Genomic DNA, 15,809 nt, shown 5'->3' with positions numbered 1-15,809 from the left:
TCTTCATTCCTCTTACCTCAGCTATTACCAAACAGCTCTCAATCCTTTGAACTGGTGGATCTGCAGCCAGAAACCAACTGGCAGGGTTGAGCTTTCCTACCAAGTGGAACTGGTTGCATTCCCATTCCGAGCATTTGATTTTCTTAAACTGAAGAGCAAAGAGACAAATGTGTAAATGCTCATAACTGGATAAAGTCTTAATGCACGGAATCTTGAGGTTGATGAGTATATATCTATTTCTGAGAAGAGGTCTTTGACAGGTGCTCTAGTCTTGTGCCTTACTGTGCTAGCTTAATGCTGAAGTGAACAATTCAGTAGCCTTGCACACCAGAAAAACTTGAATTTATCTGCACAGCTCAGGTGTAAGAAGATGTTTTATTCATTTAAAATGACTAAATAATTGTGTGCTTTACAAAACAGTTACACCGGTAGTGATTTGTAACTGCACCAGGTGATTCTTTTGAAATATTGCTTTCATGTTAGAGGTTGATATGGAAAGGTTTGAAGCTGTAAACTAATATTTGTAAATGGTCCAAAAAATAATAATTCCACCTACAGGTTTGCATCTGTATCTTGGAATCCTGATAGCTTTCTGTTTTGACTTTCTGCTGACAGGTCACACTTAGGGCAGGCAAAACATAAGGCACATAGCCCTCCTGAGAGTAGAAAATCTATTTCAAAGACACCCAAAGTGCAGTCTAACACTACTTCTGAGCAGTCCAAGGGACACTTTTCTAAAAGGTAATTGCGCTTCATATTCATATGTTAACCAGTGCTATCTGCGCTTCATAACTGTGTATAATATATCTAGTTATACAGAGTTCTTATAAAGTGTATGACTAATAGATTTTAATTAATCTAGGTATTGAATTCAGTGGATATATTTCAGTGTTGCACATTGTGTTTTGTTTTTCTAATTCACCAACTAAGAGCATTCCATCAGTGATGGGGAGGACATGATTTCTGCATAACTAGTCCTGGAATACTTGCAAGGTCTTTCTCCCCTTTTCCCAGTTCATGTTGGGGGAAGATTGCCCAAGGAGTTCTGAGCAATGTCCAGTATTTACTGAAACATGTAATAATCTAAAGTATGCCTGTGTTCAGGGTAATCGTCTTGGTCATGCTTTGTCTGGTCTTCATACGCTTCTGCTATATACACGGGAATAGTTTTCTATCATGTAGAAGAGAATTTTCCCATTTTTGTCTGTGATTCATTACCTCAATTTCAAGATTGACGAGAAACTATCCTTTCATTAAGAGCCTGCCTTGAACTAGAATCCAGTTGTGACTAGTTATGCATTACTGAACACTCCTTACTCTCTTTTGGAACTTATATTCTCAAACATTCAGATAATAGCTTCATGGCTTGAATTTTTTTCTTTTTAATCAGTTCGACATATCTATTAAAAAAAAATCAGATAGTAAAATATATCCGAGTTACCTCATATCTTCCTCTTTTAAAAAAAGTACCATGCTGTGCTTTTATTTTGCAATTTATTTTGGTTTTCACGCTAGCAAAGATTTGCAATATGACTGTTCTCATACAAGCATGTTTCTTTTTTTTCTTGTTTCAATGTAAACTTAATAATCGACAATGTTTCTTACCTGCGGTTTCCTTTATTATTAGAGAATGCTGACACTTATCTTGCAAAACTGTTGCAACTGTGAGGTTTCTTGAGTTCAACATTAACACTGTTCCTGCTTACTTCTACAGAGGCTGTAGTTCATCTGCTGTTTTAATACCACAACAAGAAGATCCAGAGAGAGTCAATACTTCAGAGAAGCAAAAAACGGGGCAAGTGCCTAAGAAAGACAATTCTCGAGGAGTTAAACGCAGTGCTAGTCCAGATTACAGGAGGACCAATTCTCCTAGCTCTGCTAAAAAACCCAAAGCACTTCAACACACTGAAACTTCCTTGGAAACTAACAAGCCACATACTAAATCTAAGAGGAGACACTTAGACCAAGAACAGCCGAAGTCTACACAATTACCGTCAACAAGCAAGGCTCACACCAGAAAGGGTGGAGCTGCTGGTAGCTCCCGAAGTCAGAAGAGGAAAAGGACAGAGAATCTGTCTTGTATAAAGAGTGGTTCAGCTGTTGAATCAACTGGCGCTGAAGAAAAGTCAGCAAAACTCTCCAAGCTGGCTTCAAAATCGGTGACCTCAGCCAAAGCTGGGTGTAGCACCATCACTGATTCTTCTTCTTCAGCTTCCACATCCTCCTCCTCTTCTGCTGTTGCCTCTGCTTCTTCTACTGTTCCTCAGGGTGCCAGAGTGAAACAGGGAAAGGACCAGAATAAGGCTAGACGTTCCCGTTCTGCATCCAGTCCCAGTCCAAGAAGGAGTAGCAGGGACAAAGAACCAAGTAAAACAGGTGGCTCTTCAAAGTTTGACTGGGCTGCTCGATTCAGCCCAAAAGTCAGTCTCCCTAAAACAAAACTGTCTCTACCAGGCTCTTCCAAGTCGGAGACATCAAAACCTGGACCTTCAGGACTACAGGCTAAGCTAGCAAGTAAGTTGTTCTTTTGTGGAAGAATAAGCATATATGATTTTAAAATCAAGTCTCCTAAACAAATACTTCCGTTGTTTTAAAACTTCTTGGGATCTTCTTAGAGAAATTAACTTTTAGTGTGTTCTGCTGAGCTTTTAAGTAAAGCTGTGACTGAAACTATTTATAGCTAAAGCAAATGATGTAAGTACAGTCAGTGTTTTATAAGTTTAAGTTGCTTCTCTGTCTTGCAAATCAATTTTAAAAATAAAATATATGCAAAATAGTTGGATGTTGTGATGGGGACATATATGTTATAAAACTCTCTTGACTATATTCCTCCTTTTTTCAGGCTTTTTCTTTTCTCATTTTCTTAATTTTTCTGTCCTGAAGTGGGAATGATAAATGCTGGAAAACAAGTAGATAATATGTGGCTTGTTGTTTCAAGCCCACTTTCCTAATTTTTCCTTACTGTGAGAATCTCTGATGTTACTTTAAGAACAGTAGTCTTCTAAACCTAGTGTACCTAGTGCCTAGGACGTTAGTCACTTTATGTTTTCAATTTTTCCTACAAAATATGTCCTCTCTGGTGCGGAATTTGAATAGCAGGTACTGTTCTTGGACTTCGTCACTAAAAAATATAAGCTGTCTCCAAGCAGAGCACCTGCCTGCTAGTGTGCAGATATGCTTGTAGCTCTGTGCCTTGAACAAAATTTTTTTGAAATGTACTATGCTGCTTTTGTGTACTGTATGATTTACTTACAGTATGTATTCTCTAAAACTTGATTTAAGAAGTTGGATTCCTAAGCTTGCTTCCTGTTTTTCCTTTACCTAGACATGATGACAAGTAGCCTGTTCCAACTGGGGCATGTCTATAGCTGATACTAATGCAGGAAATATGTGAAATAAACAAGAGCAACTGGATGTCTTCCTGTATAATCAAAATAGATTTAATTGACCAAACAGGCTTGTTTTGGATAACTTGCATGACTGGAGTATTGATTCTGGAATGACCTAACCTAATTGAGGAAGAATGGCATTGGGGAAGGGGAGAGGAGTTACTTTCTTTATAGCAAGGTTTTATCTACCTGCTCCATGGTCCGAGACTTACTCTGGAATTCATCACCCAGTTAAAAACTCTGAATTTGCACAGGATGGAGAGAGGGGGAAGTGGGTAGGAATTGGGCAAGAATGGGACTGACCAACAAGTTCTTAGCTAAGCCTGTCCTTGTTACAGGCAACTTTTTAACAATGAAGAAAAACACCAGGGAGGAGAAAAAATTTACCTCCAACAAGTGAACAACGAGAAGGTGAAGGCAGAGAGTAATTTATGTGACAAATTACAAAACTTCAGCAAGGAGTGAGAAGGGGAAGGGTGGGATAGCACAATGTAAGGGACATGTGTGTTGAGTAGCTTGAAAAACAGTATTGAGAATATGAGCCTGAACTGTCTTTGCAAAGAATGTACTGAGAAAGCCAGCTTGACTAGCCTCAGCTCTTCCATGACCTGAAAGTCATCTTTTGCAAAAAGATAAACTTAAGTTGAACTAAGACATTCAAGTATATATCACAAAACCAAGTTAGTATGGACTGTAGGTATGTGTGTGTGTATGTATAAAAAGTCACTGGTAAGGGGCACAAAGCATGGTGAGAGACATTTCTAGACTCAGTAGAGGTGAAAGTTACTTTCTCTAGGTGGCAGCCCAATTTGAGGGGGGGAAGTACTAACAGGTGATATTAAGAAGTCTAAAATGTCTAAGGCTTCTTTATTTTTACTGTAGATTACAGCAAAACTTACTCCAATGGTTATTATGTTGAATATCATGGATCACAGTAAGTGATTATACTGAATATCACTAGGAGTAAGAACTCAACCTAGAATAGAAGAAAAGTGTTAAACTTTATGGTATTTTCAAATAGTCTCACCCTTTCAAATAGTGCATTAGAACTCTTTGACAACAGATTGAAGTGATCTTGGAAGCAATAGTAACTATTGTTAGCTTAGCCCCTTTTTAAAAAAAGGAGAAATAACTTGTCTGTCATACAGCTTACTAACTCAAAAATATTGGGACAAATTTGAAATATTTTAACAAAATATGCATTTTGGATAATGCTGAGAAGTGTTAAGAAATATTAAGAAAGTAAACCTCCAGGGCAGGTTTTTAAGGAAGAATGGGTAAATTTAAATTTATTTTCTGTAGCAAGCCTAGTACCCTTAGAGGATAAGGGAACAGAAGTAGGTGATTTTTCACGCAAATATTAACACCCCTAAAGCTTTCTAAAGCAGTAAGGCAAACATCTAGATTAAATTATTGAGGTGTACACCCCTCTGCTTGGAAACATGTCCTTAGAAGTCACAGTAATCCTGTGTGGAAAGTGAAAGCTACAACTCAGTAGGCTTGTATAGGGGTATAATATAAAACGGATATATGAAGTTTGAAATAGGGCTTACAGAACGAGAGGGAGAGAAACAAAAAACAAACATGCAAGCATAACTCGGTAAGGAGCCTCAAAACTTTGGGGGAAAAATGATGGGGGGAGTGGTTCTAGGAAGAAAAATGGGAGGAGAGGGGAGATTATTCTGGCTAACGTACGGTCAGTCGTGTCTATATAAATGCAATGCTGTTCACTTCTGGGTATTGCAGTTCAGGAAGTACAAAAAGAATTATTAGTAGTTGTGATCTTTTGAAGGAAAAACTAGAAGAGCTGAGCTGGCTTAGTCTACTGAAGAAAAGAATGAGGAGAGACATGGTTGCCATCTTTGCAGAAGCTTTTCACATATTGGAGGGGAGTACCTTGAAGTGTCTTGTCCAGTCCCCACTGGATAATTAATAGGCGTTAAACGTAGCCAAGGTGACTTTCAGAGTCTTCAGCTACACAACAGTCTGTGTAACTGAGCAGTGACATCACAGAATAACAGCTGTAGAATTTGCTGGAAGAATAAAAACAGGCTGGACTGAAGTTTTTCACCTCCATTTTTGTAGCTATATATTTCTTGATGGGGGTGGGTTGGAAGGCAAGTTTCTTGTTTTGCTCTCTTGACTATTTTCACATCCCCTTCAAGCCCTGTATTTTGTAGGGGCTTTTTAAATGTTGTGAACTGGGTCATCTTGCTGCTATGTAACAATACAATTAAGCTTGGTTTTATGTCTCCGTTATTAGGGAGGTCTCTACTGCCCTTTGTAGTGTCTTGTGGCCCTTAAGTAGGAAGAAGCTGGCAACGATGGCTGGGACAGTGCTGAGAGCAGGGTAACTTAGGGTAGCTGTCCCTGACTGAGAAGCCTCTACCTAATGCTTCAAGATCTGGGGGGCTAGAGAGGTTATTGGGATAATAAAAAGCCACATGAAGTGAACACGGAGTGTGAATGGTGTGTAACTCCTGGCTTCAAGGGATTTGGCAGAGGTGAAGGAGAAAAGAATCTGAAACTAGCTCTGAAACAGTTTATTTGGGATTGTGGGTGACAGTGCTATCTGTGTGATGGTCATTAGAGCCTTAGAGTTGTTGACTTGGGATTGAGAAAATAAGATGACTAGCTTGGAGGTACTTGGTTTAATTGCAGTGATGGGCTGTAATCAAGAGCTGGGGATGTCTGGGTTGGTACTGAAGGACGGGAGTAGTGGAGTATTAGAATGACAGGAGGTCGTCTTGCCTTCCCCTGCCACAGCTATTTTCACCCTATCTTTATTGCATGAGGAGGAGAGCAGCCCAACACAAGAGCCAATCTGAAGTCTAAACTTCCAGTCCTAACGAGTAAATCTCTACTGATTGTCTTTCTGAACTGCAAATAAAGGGCTTTCCAGGTTATGGACTGTGAAAGTTTGACTAACTTTGTTCTGGCTTGGGTAATACACTCAGACTTAAAATAAGTGAATGCAGTTACAGCTGCATTCAGAACTTGTTTCTTTCTCACAACAAAAAATGCCTTTAAAAAAAAAAAGCTGACCAGTAAACACACTTAAATGTGAAGATGTTCTTAAGATTTTTTTTTCTTTTTATTTCTGTTAGGCTGCACTGTTTCAGGTTTAGCCTGTTTGGGTCTATTTTCCTTCAGAGTCATTAACATGAGTGTTTGGCATGCAGATAGGATGATGTCAGGGCATAAGCAATATATGTTTGCCATAAGGAAACCTATGCCTCTGCTTTAATTCTGAAGTTTACATCTAAAGTTTTTGCAGTTGTTGAATATGAACTGCTTAAACCTAATTTTCTTTTGGTTTATTGAAAGTCCATCTCTGGTCATAACTTTTACTAGCTCTTTGAAACAGATCTCTTGACGATAGCTCTGTATATTACAGAAATAGTGCTGAATAAACAACTTCTGGAGATGAACATCAAACCAATTCCCCTGAAATCCCTTGCTGTCTTTTCGTTCATGAGGCAGTCACAGGGCATCTCTAATACCATCTCTCTGAATGCTGGTTGTGTTCTATTTACCAGGGAAGGCTTGGGGCTGTTAGCCTCCTGCAACTCGTATAGATACAGAACTAACACTCAGTTGGGAGAGCACACTGGCAGTGTGTTAAGGGGGAGATCAAATTTTGATGACAATGCGAGTGAAAGGAAGAAGGTTCAGTCCTATGCTGAAGAAATTGGCAGTCCTGAGCTTATAGTATTGGGAAGATTCAAAGGATTTGCAAAAGATGCAGGTGGTAAGATTGACTTAAGGAGCCTTCTTCAACAATGAACTTTAAGGGCAGAGAGTGGCATTGAACAGCAGGAAGGGAACAAGCTCTGAGAAGTCTTTTGTCGCTTCCTTTTTAGCTTTTGAAATTAATAGAGGGAGGTGGAAGCTCATATGTGCCCTGGTAGGTACATCAGAGGTAGAGAAATAAAGACTTGAGAAAAGAGAAACATGCAAAAAGATCTGACAAGTAGAACATTCTTCCTGAGCAGCAGGAGAAAATGAGCTCAACTCTTCTGGGTGCTCAGGCTGTGATACATTCTGCAGCTCGTCCACCAAGCGGTAACTGGGTAACTCCTTTACATTCCCTAAAACCCTCTTACTGAGGTAATTCAGTTTAAAGAGATGGCTCAGCTAATTTAATGCAAATACTTTAATACTTTTTCACTTATGGAGAAGGACAGCCCATTTCACAGTTTCATTGCCCTACTGCTTCATGGTGTCTGTGCTCATCTGACCCATGTTAAGCAAGCTCAGCTCACCAACCTGGCAGAATACTAATGGAGCAAGAAAGTCTATCAGGTGTGCACTTTGTGTGTATTGGGATTGGTTTGGGGATAATAAGACATGAGTGTACCGTACTGTTAAACAACAGCAAGCTGTTAAGCTAGCTCTGCTGTTTTGTGAAACCTTTGCCCTTAGCAGAAATCCTATTTTGATGCAAGTTAAGTCAGTCTTATTTCACTTACAGTGGATGTGCGATAGCCTATTACTAAGCTGATATGAAGTTACTTAATATTTAGGTCTGACTGCTTGCAAATGAGCACCCACAGATTTGAAGTAGTAAGTGGTGTGCTGACATAAAGAATTAAAATGTATCTGTATATTTTTCCAGTGAACTCTACTGTAACAGGGTGATTAACTTATTCTTCTAAATGTAAAGCAAAAGTACATCTCACTACAATTCCACCATACTGTTACAGGTACCGAGTAGCCTACTTTTCCATATATGTAATATGAACTCAGAGTGGTAAACGCACTTTATCTGTGGAGTAATACAGTGCTATGCTAGTGCCGGGTAAAGCATGCATTTTCTATTGTAAAATACAACCAGCCATGAGGGGAGCTTTGTTGTGCACTTCTAGTACTTGAGAGGCTTAGATAGCTATGGCATGGGATCCTGCTACAACTGTTTCAAACGGTTTTTGTCTTGTATCTCTACTTTCTAACACATTCCACTTCCTCCCCCCAGGCCCGTGAGTGTCTTACTGTATGTAAATAGGCTTGGAGTCATCGAGTATTTCTGTTGTAGCAACTTCAACTTAAATTTTTGGTTTGAAAGCATACGTAGTAAAAATGCTACTGCTTTTTTGAATATTTGAAAGAGTTACATACTTTGTTCTGTATGTACAGACCATCTGAAAATTCAAGTGGCTGGCCTGCTTTAGTTCAGTGCTTGGTGGCTGTTAAATACAGAACCTTGTTGTTTTCTTAAGGTTGCCAAATTTCTTAAGTCAGTAAGCCAGGTGTGTGGTAGATACATGAATACAGCTACCTGAAAGGAGGTTGTAATGAGGTGGGTATCGGTCTCTTCTCCCAAGTAACAAGTGATAGGACAAGAGGAAATGGCCTCAGGTTGTGCCAGGGGAGGTTTAGTTTGGATATTAGGAAAAATGAGTTCACCAAAAGGGTTGTCAAGCGTTGGAAGAGGCTGCCCACGGAAGTGGTTGAGGCACCATCCCTGGAGCTATTTAAAAGACGTGTAGATGCGGCACTTAGGGACATGGCTTAGCGGTAGACTTGGCAGTGCTAGGTTAACAGTTGGACTTGATGATCTTAAAGGTCTTTTCCAACCTAAGTGATTCTGTGATCAGGTTAACCCTCGGTCTGCATGGAACTTAACTGCACACAACATTGTGTTCCTGGGTCAAATATAGTATAATGTTTGAAAGGACAGACTATTGACCAGGTCAATAATAGCTTTTCAGATCACTTTCCCTTTTCTGTTAACTATCCAGTCAGAAACTGCATAGTTATCATTTCATCCCTCAGTACCACAACTCAGCATTCCTGGAATGTTTTAGGATTAAGGAAATAAACAGGAGCCAGTTCGATAGGTACTGTGCTCAAAAACATTGCACACTTAAATATGTTTTATTTTTGCTTTGTTGCCAGAAGAGGGAGCAGTGATCTAACTTTCTCATTTTTTCAAAACTATTTACATCTGTTCTAGTAATAGTATGTCTAAATTGAATGTTATGGGGTTCTTTTTTATTTTTTTTGTCTATTTATTGTAGAGGTGGGGGGGACTGAAATGTAAAGTTGGGCCTGATAAGGATTTTTGATTTTTAACACTTCAGTTATCAGCCTTCTAGTTTGGAAGCTATTACAGGATATTTCAGCCTGATAGTAAGCTTGCTCATCACCTGAGAATGTTGTGTTGCGTGGGGGTCTTGTGTGTCTAAGATTTACCTGGTTCTGCAGTGGGATGTGTCACGAAGCCATTGTTCTGATAACCTAGAGCAAACTTATATCAGTTGGGTCAGTCTTCAACAGTGCAAATACTTCTAAATTAAGAACTCGAACTCCTTTTCCAAAGCTGTGAAGATACGCTTGGTTATTTGCCTCAAGGAAGACCTTATGACAGTGATAGGGGTTGAAGGGATGTGGCTGAAATAGGAACACAAATAATACATGACGGATCTCAACACTGGCAGTGCTTGACTCCTGGAGAGGAGCATGGTTTTAATTTAAGGCAGTTATTCTTAAGCCATACTAATGTGAAGAAAACTGACTAAAAATGATGATTCAGCTAGTGAAAAAGATTAAGTTTATGCTGTACAGATTTACTCAGAGGTGAGGGAAAACAGATGCAACCACCACTGCCCCCCCAATGTAATTTCTTTTTCTCTTTTTGTCTAAAGCTAAAGCATCTTCTTTTAAGTGATTTGAACACCAAGATGTGGAAATAATAAACTTGTATCTCATATCTGTTTTAGCATGAGAAAGACTTAGAAGCTCTTCTATAACTGTAGTGTGTAGGTTAGGAAAAGGTGTCTAGGTAACAACTTTGAGTTTAGTATTGCTTAACTCAAAATAATGAGTAAAAGTGAGTATCTGAACCTTTCTTTTACTGGTATAGCAGTTCAGTGTAAGGTGACTAAAAGCTGATGTGGGCTTATTGTGGTTCTTAAGTAGAAGCTGTTCTTCTACATAGAAGTTTTGTGTACACTGAAGTTTTATTTCTTTGTAAAACTGCTGTGTATTTAAAGACTGATTTACTCAATTCTTTACATATTACATAGGTCTAAGAAAATCTACAAAGAAGCGCAGTGAATCACCACCTGCTGAGCTCCCCAGTTTGCGGCGGAGCACACGGCAAAAGACCACGGGCTCCTGTGCTAGCACCAGGTAAAACTTAAGATAATGAAACATCATCACTGCAGTGGGTTGATATTAATGTAATTTTCATGCATGAAAACTGGCCTTGTCTATCTCTTACTTTGCTATTGTAGAAGTAGCTGTCTTTTCAGGCCTGCTGGGTTAGTCTCTACACCAGTGTCATGGATAGCGGATAGAATTTGTCACCATCAGACCTTCAATAAGTCCCTCAGCTGTGAGGGTGGAGGAAAAAGAAACACCCAAAGCCAATATTACAATTTTAAGTAATCCATTCCTTAGGAAGGTGTTGTTTAAAAAGATACTAAGCACTGAGAGAGAGAGAGTGCTAAACTACTGTCCATCATGAATAATAAAATAGATGACTATTTTGAAAACTCCACACAGGAGTCTGTTTTAATAGTGTACATTGTTGAGCTGACTCAGCTTGTCAGCAGCTGCATCTGAACTATACTACAAATAGCTAAGTACTTAATATACCTTCTGATGCGGGGGAAAACTAGTCATAGAATCATAGAATAGTTTGGGTTGGAAGGGACCTTTAAAGGTCCCTAATAATTTTAAACAGCTGGTAGATTAAATGGGAAGGCAGAATAAATGTGTCCTGTGATGCAAAAAGTTTTTGTAGTTGCATATATTCTGAAGCTAGACTTACGAAGCCTTAACAAGCTTTTAATTTTTTTTTCCTTACGCCTAAACTACGTTTAGTTGTTCCAGCACAACTTCTTTTCCCCCTTCCATGCTATAAAAAAAGCTTCTGATGCCTGATTCTGTTGTTAAGTGTACATTTGAATTTGACTGTTTACTTTGTAGGCATATATATATGTAGTCGTGATGACAGTAGTGTTTGAAAAAGCAAATTTAAAAAGGCTCATGCCCTCATACTTGGTCTGGCACTGAAAACAAAGTTGAACATCAGAGTTCTCTTTGTGCTTTCAGTAGTTCAGAACTTCCTTTAAAGATAGTCACTCTGTCATCAAACTTCTCAAATGTGTATGTGATTTGTAACTAACAGTCACTTTAATCTTGCTCATATTGACTGTTATATTTTAGTAGACTGCCTTGTCTTGAAGGATATAATGTAAGGACCTAGCTGTAACGCATTAGTATAAACAAATTGTCGCCATGGTGCAAGGCAAGGAGGGTAAAGAAGAGTTGGATAATTTTGTGAAGACCGATTCTTACACAATTCTGTTAGTTTGTGCAACTTTGTGGTAGTGATCTACATAAATGTTATCTGGTTTTGAGTAGTCTCACGTTAATAAATCTTTGTCTTAGTTCATAAGGCCCAAAACTTTGTTTTTTGAATCTTTAGTCGGCGAGGCTCTGGCCTGGGCAAAAGAGGAGCAGCTGAAGCTCGCCGACAGGAGAAGATGGCTGATCCTGACAACAACCAGGATGGAGTTAACTCTTCAGCTGCGCGTACAGATGAGGCTCCCCAGGGGGCTGCAGGTAAGAAGAAATTCCAACTGAAGCATTTTTAGTATAGTTGCTGATATAAACTACTTCGCATTTAAAAATAATTAAATGGATTAAGTTCTGGGGAGAAATTATTATTTAAGCTGGTACAGCTGGTAAATAAATCTGCAAGGTTTTTGAGTGAGAGGGACCTTTATTTTTGAATCTGATCTCTTGGATGTCTGGTACATGTTTCAGTCATGCTTTTTTGTAGTCTCCAAACTATGTCCAATAAAGCAGACTTTAGTTTTCAGGCGTCTACCTCTTTTTCTTAATTTTTTTTTTTAAAAAAGTAACTTCAGCTGATGCTGTATAAATTTCTGTACTGCCAACTGAAGAGACACCAAACTGTTCAGAATACAGAAGGCATGCATTTACCTGCAAAAGCTCTTTTGTAACTACTTATAAATATTCTACAAGTTTTCTGTTGACATGGCAAGTGTGTCTGTACTGAAGAAACTTGTAACCAAGTTAAATATTCTTACTTGCACAGTCCTATTAAATAGTACTTAATTTTATCATCTGGTCCTAATCAGTAGTGAGTTCAGAGGAGCTTTCCAGTAATTATGCTGGATTGTAGAAAATCTCGAATGTTCTCTGCTTAAAGCTAGCTACATCAGTACAAAAAGTCTAAATTAACAGAAACTAGGTGCAGCATAACACATAAGAAAAGCATAAATTTACTAAGGATACAGGAAAATCTGTGTAAAAGGTAATTTGCTGACCTAGCTTTTTTTTTAATTCATTATCTTGTGTTGATATAGCCTCTCTCTTCAGCTTTTGGAAAATGTTAGACCTGTAGACGGCTTTATGTAAAACGACAATTGTACAGAAGTATGATGGTGGCAACGTTAAATGCAGAGCGCTCTTCTGATGGTTTTCTTGATGATGGAATTGATGCGAATTTTGTAGCTTTAAAGGCACTTTAACTTGCATTAATCTCTATTTTATTTCTTTAGCTTCTAGTTCTGTTGCTGGGGCTGTAGGTATGACAACCTCTGGAGAAAGTGAGTCAGATGATTCTGAGATGGGAAGACTACAAGGTATAAAAGCTGTTATTAATTTACCATTTATATTTCATTTGCAGCCTATAAATAGCCATACCTACCCAAATTCTGTATTAAATGTAGTGGGAAGGCTGTATTTTGTTTCTCTGTCTGTGAATGTGTTGCTTTGCTTACTGTAGTTCTAAAGTACGGAGTTACAAGCTTGTAATTCACTAAAGATGCAAGAATTTGGAAGTAATGTCTGGAGGGGGTGGCATAGTGTCCTTGCTTATTTGCATGGTGCATAATACACTACTTTTGATGATTTTTCAGGAGGAAGTGGGGGGAGAGAATTGATAACTCAGTCCTATTAAGTGTGTAAGCTCAAATACAAAAATAAGTCTTTGCAAGAATGTTTTCAGTTGACAGGCCAGGTTAGGCCTGCTGTTACTCTGCCTGCTTGTGGATAACACCTTTGTTTTTTTTGCTTGTCATTGATACCCATGTTGCTGTAAGCTTGGACCAAACAAAATCTAAAAGTTCTTAAAATGCTTGCTTTTGTGCTTGGGCTAAAGGATTCAGGTTTCAAAACCTGAGAGCACAGACAGGTGGAAACTCAGTTTGCATGTCCTGCAACTGTTTTAATGATTTTGCTGCTACATTGCAAGGAGTTCTGAGATCATGATTTCCCTTGCAAATGACAGGTTTTGGTTAATCTGGATATTTAATGTGGAAGTGAGCGCTGTGTCGCTACCAGTTCACTTGCTTATAGTTCTCAGTAAGCATAGGTATGCATTAGGAATATTGAGCTAAATTGGTTTTTACTATCAATTGTTGTATTGATCAGCAGTAGTCATGCTTGCTGCAATAAAAATCAGAATCACCCACTTAGTCTAGCTTTAGTAAGACTACTGAAAAGTGTTCAAAAGCAAAACCAAAAAAACCCTAATATCTAGCAGAGTTCTTCCCTCTCCTGCTCATCAACAAATAAAGCTGTGAACCTTTTTTCAGTGTCACTTTTTCAGATTAACAGTGCTGCTCAGTTCCTGAAAATGTGAAGATAAGTTTAGCCTATTTTTATGTAGTTTGAGTTCAGATTTGAAATTACAGTCTGGTTTATCTGCTATTCTAGATCTAGACTTAGAACAATTCAGCAGACCAGATTTCTTTGTGAAATATATAACTGGAAACTCAGTGGGTGACTTCTTAAAGGGCTTTAATGCTCTGATGCATACAAAAATGAGTTATTTGTTCCCTAAAGGTAATCTTTCTGGTGTTTTTTGGAAACTGAGGTAGCTGCAGTCATCTAATCCTAACTCTTCTTTCTTAAAGTATCAGAATTCTAGTAGTCTTAAATTATAGCATCGTGGAATTTAAGCTTTTAAAAATATGTAGAAGCTTTGACAATGGCTGTTATCCTCTGTTTGCTTTTAGCTCTATTAGAGGCTAGGGGTCTTCCTCCTCACCTGTTTGGCCCTCTTGGTCCTCGGATGTCGCAGCTCTTCCACAGGACAATTGGAAGTGGAGCTAGTAAGCAAAGTTTGTCTAACTTGACTTAATCCTTTCCACTTCCAGACTAGCAGAACTCAGCCACTAGTAAATTCTAATATTTGTATTAGCTTCATAGTTTAATGTAATATTTTACTTGTTGGAGATTTGTATGTCATGATAGTGCTAGACCATGGTCAACAATATTAATTTGCTTGCCTTCCTATAAGGAAGAGGAATTGCTTTAGCCATATTTCTTTTCTTTTCCTTTTTGGGGCATCTTTAATGTTCCCTTCTAGGTGGGGAAGGGAGGGTTCTTGCCTTTTCACCCCTTCCTTGTCTTTTTCTTTTGCATGATGGGCTGCTTAACAAAAGACCTCTCCAACCCGCTTGGGTTTTTTGCTAGCTTTAAACAAGTGCTTAAGCTAGCTTTAAAACTATTAGTAGATGTCAGTTCTAGGGTATGTTGTTTACAGTTTCAAAAGCGTCTTAGGTTTCAGACAGAAACCGCTTCCTTCAGACAGTGTGTCAGTGAGAACGTGGGTCCTTAGTCTTGTTCCACCATGTCTGCATTATGCAGCTGGATAAGACACGTACCTTCTAGTCCAAGTCTGTTTGGCTTCCCAGGAGAGCCAAAGGCAGCCTGTTACACTGCCTGCCAAGAAGAGGATGGGGTCTCATGGATACTCCATGTGCTGTATTATCCAGGGGGTGTGTTGAAAAGTCCTTTGTTTTATAAAGGTGGAGTGGTGTGGGTTCTGGCACCCGCTGTAGGTTGGCAAGATGGCGGTGGTGAGCAGTGTGGTGAACTCCCTGTGCTGACCAGTCTGGACTGGAAAGACAGTCAAGAGTGAGATTTTTGCCTCCCTTTCCTATCCCCCCGTTTTATGACAGGGAAAGGAAGTGAAACTACAAATACAAAGGAAAACAAACTATCTCTGGTCTTCCACTCTGGCAGAAGTATAGCATAACAGTTCCCTTGAACACTTATGTCTTCTAATACCTTCTTTCCTAATATTTTTTTCTGGATATCTAGGTTCTAAAGCCCAACAGCTTTTACAAGGTCTCCAAGCCACTGATGAAAGTCAGCAACTACAGGCAGTGATTGAGATGTGCCAGCTGTTGGTCATGGGAAATGAAGAAACATTAGGAGGATTTCCAGTCAAGAGTGTTGTACCAGCTTTGGTAAAGATTAAATCTCTTATTTCTATTGGAGGATATAATATTTCATTCAATAGCTTGCTTAAATAGTCTTAATTTATATTATATATTCTTAATTATATATATGTGTGTGAATCTATCTGTATATGTCGTCATTTGGTTTTGAGGGCATGTTTTGCTAAATTTTGCTAGTCCTATTAGTTCT

The 15,809-nt window shown here is 38.8% G+C and overlaps 1 protein-coding gene across 6 annotated transcripts in view; it reads left to right on the top strand.

Moving 5' to 3' along the window:
- The window catches only part of TRIP12 (thyroid hormone receptor interactor 12), a 73,455-nt gene that overhangs the window by 27,512 nt on the left and 30,134 nt on the right, over window positions 1-15,809 (top strand). For 2 of the 6 annotated variants that reach the window (XM_009325077.1, XM_009325076.1), the window contains exons 3-9: window positions 616-741; window positions 1,715-2,514; window positions 10,418-10,523; window positions 11,827-11,963; window positions 12,929-13,012; window positions 14,390-14,485; window positions 15,480-15,628. In XM_009325077.1, coding sequence (XP_009323352.1) covers window positions 616-741; window positions 1,715-2,514; window positions 10,418-10,523; window positions 11,827-11,963; window positions 12,929-13,012; window positions 14,390-14,485; window positions 15,480-15,628 — 1,498 coding nt within the window. The remainder of the gene's footprint in view (window positions 1-615; window positions 742-1,714; window positions 2,515-10,417; window positions 10,524-11,826; window positions 11,964-12,928; window positions 13,013-14,389; window positions 14,486-15,479; window positions 15,629-15,809) is intronic. The other 4 variants (XM_009325079.1, XM_009325081.1, XM_009325080.1 and 1 more) reach the window with 4 other exon arrangements.

The sequence above is a fragment of the Pygoscelis adeliae genome, unplaced genomic scaffold, assembly GCF_000699105.1.
Source record: "Pygoscelis adeliae isolate BGI_AS28 unplaced genomic scaffold, ASM69910v1 Scaffold155, whole genome shotgun sequence".
Classification (NCBI taxonomy): domain Eukaryota; kingdom Metazoa; phylum Chordata; class Aves; order Sphenisciformes; family Spheniscidae; genus Pygoscelis; species Pygoscelis adeliae.
The sequence above is the reverse complement of the archived record's forward strand: the minus strand, read 5'-3'. Positions and strand labels throughout refer to the sequence as shown.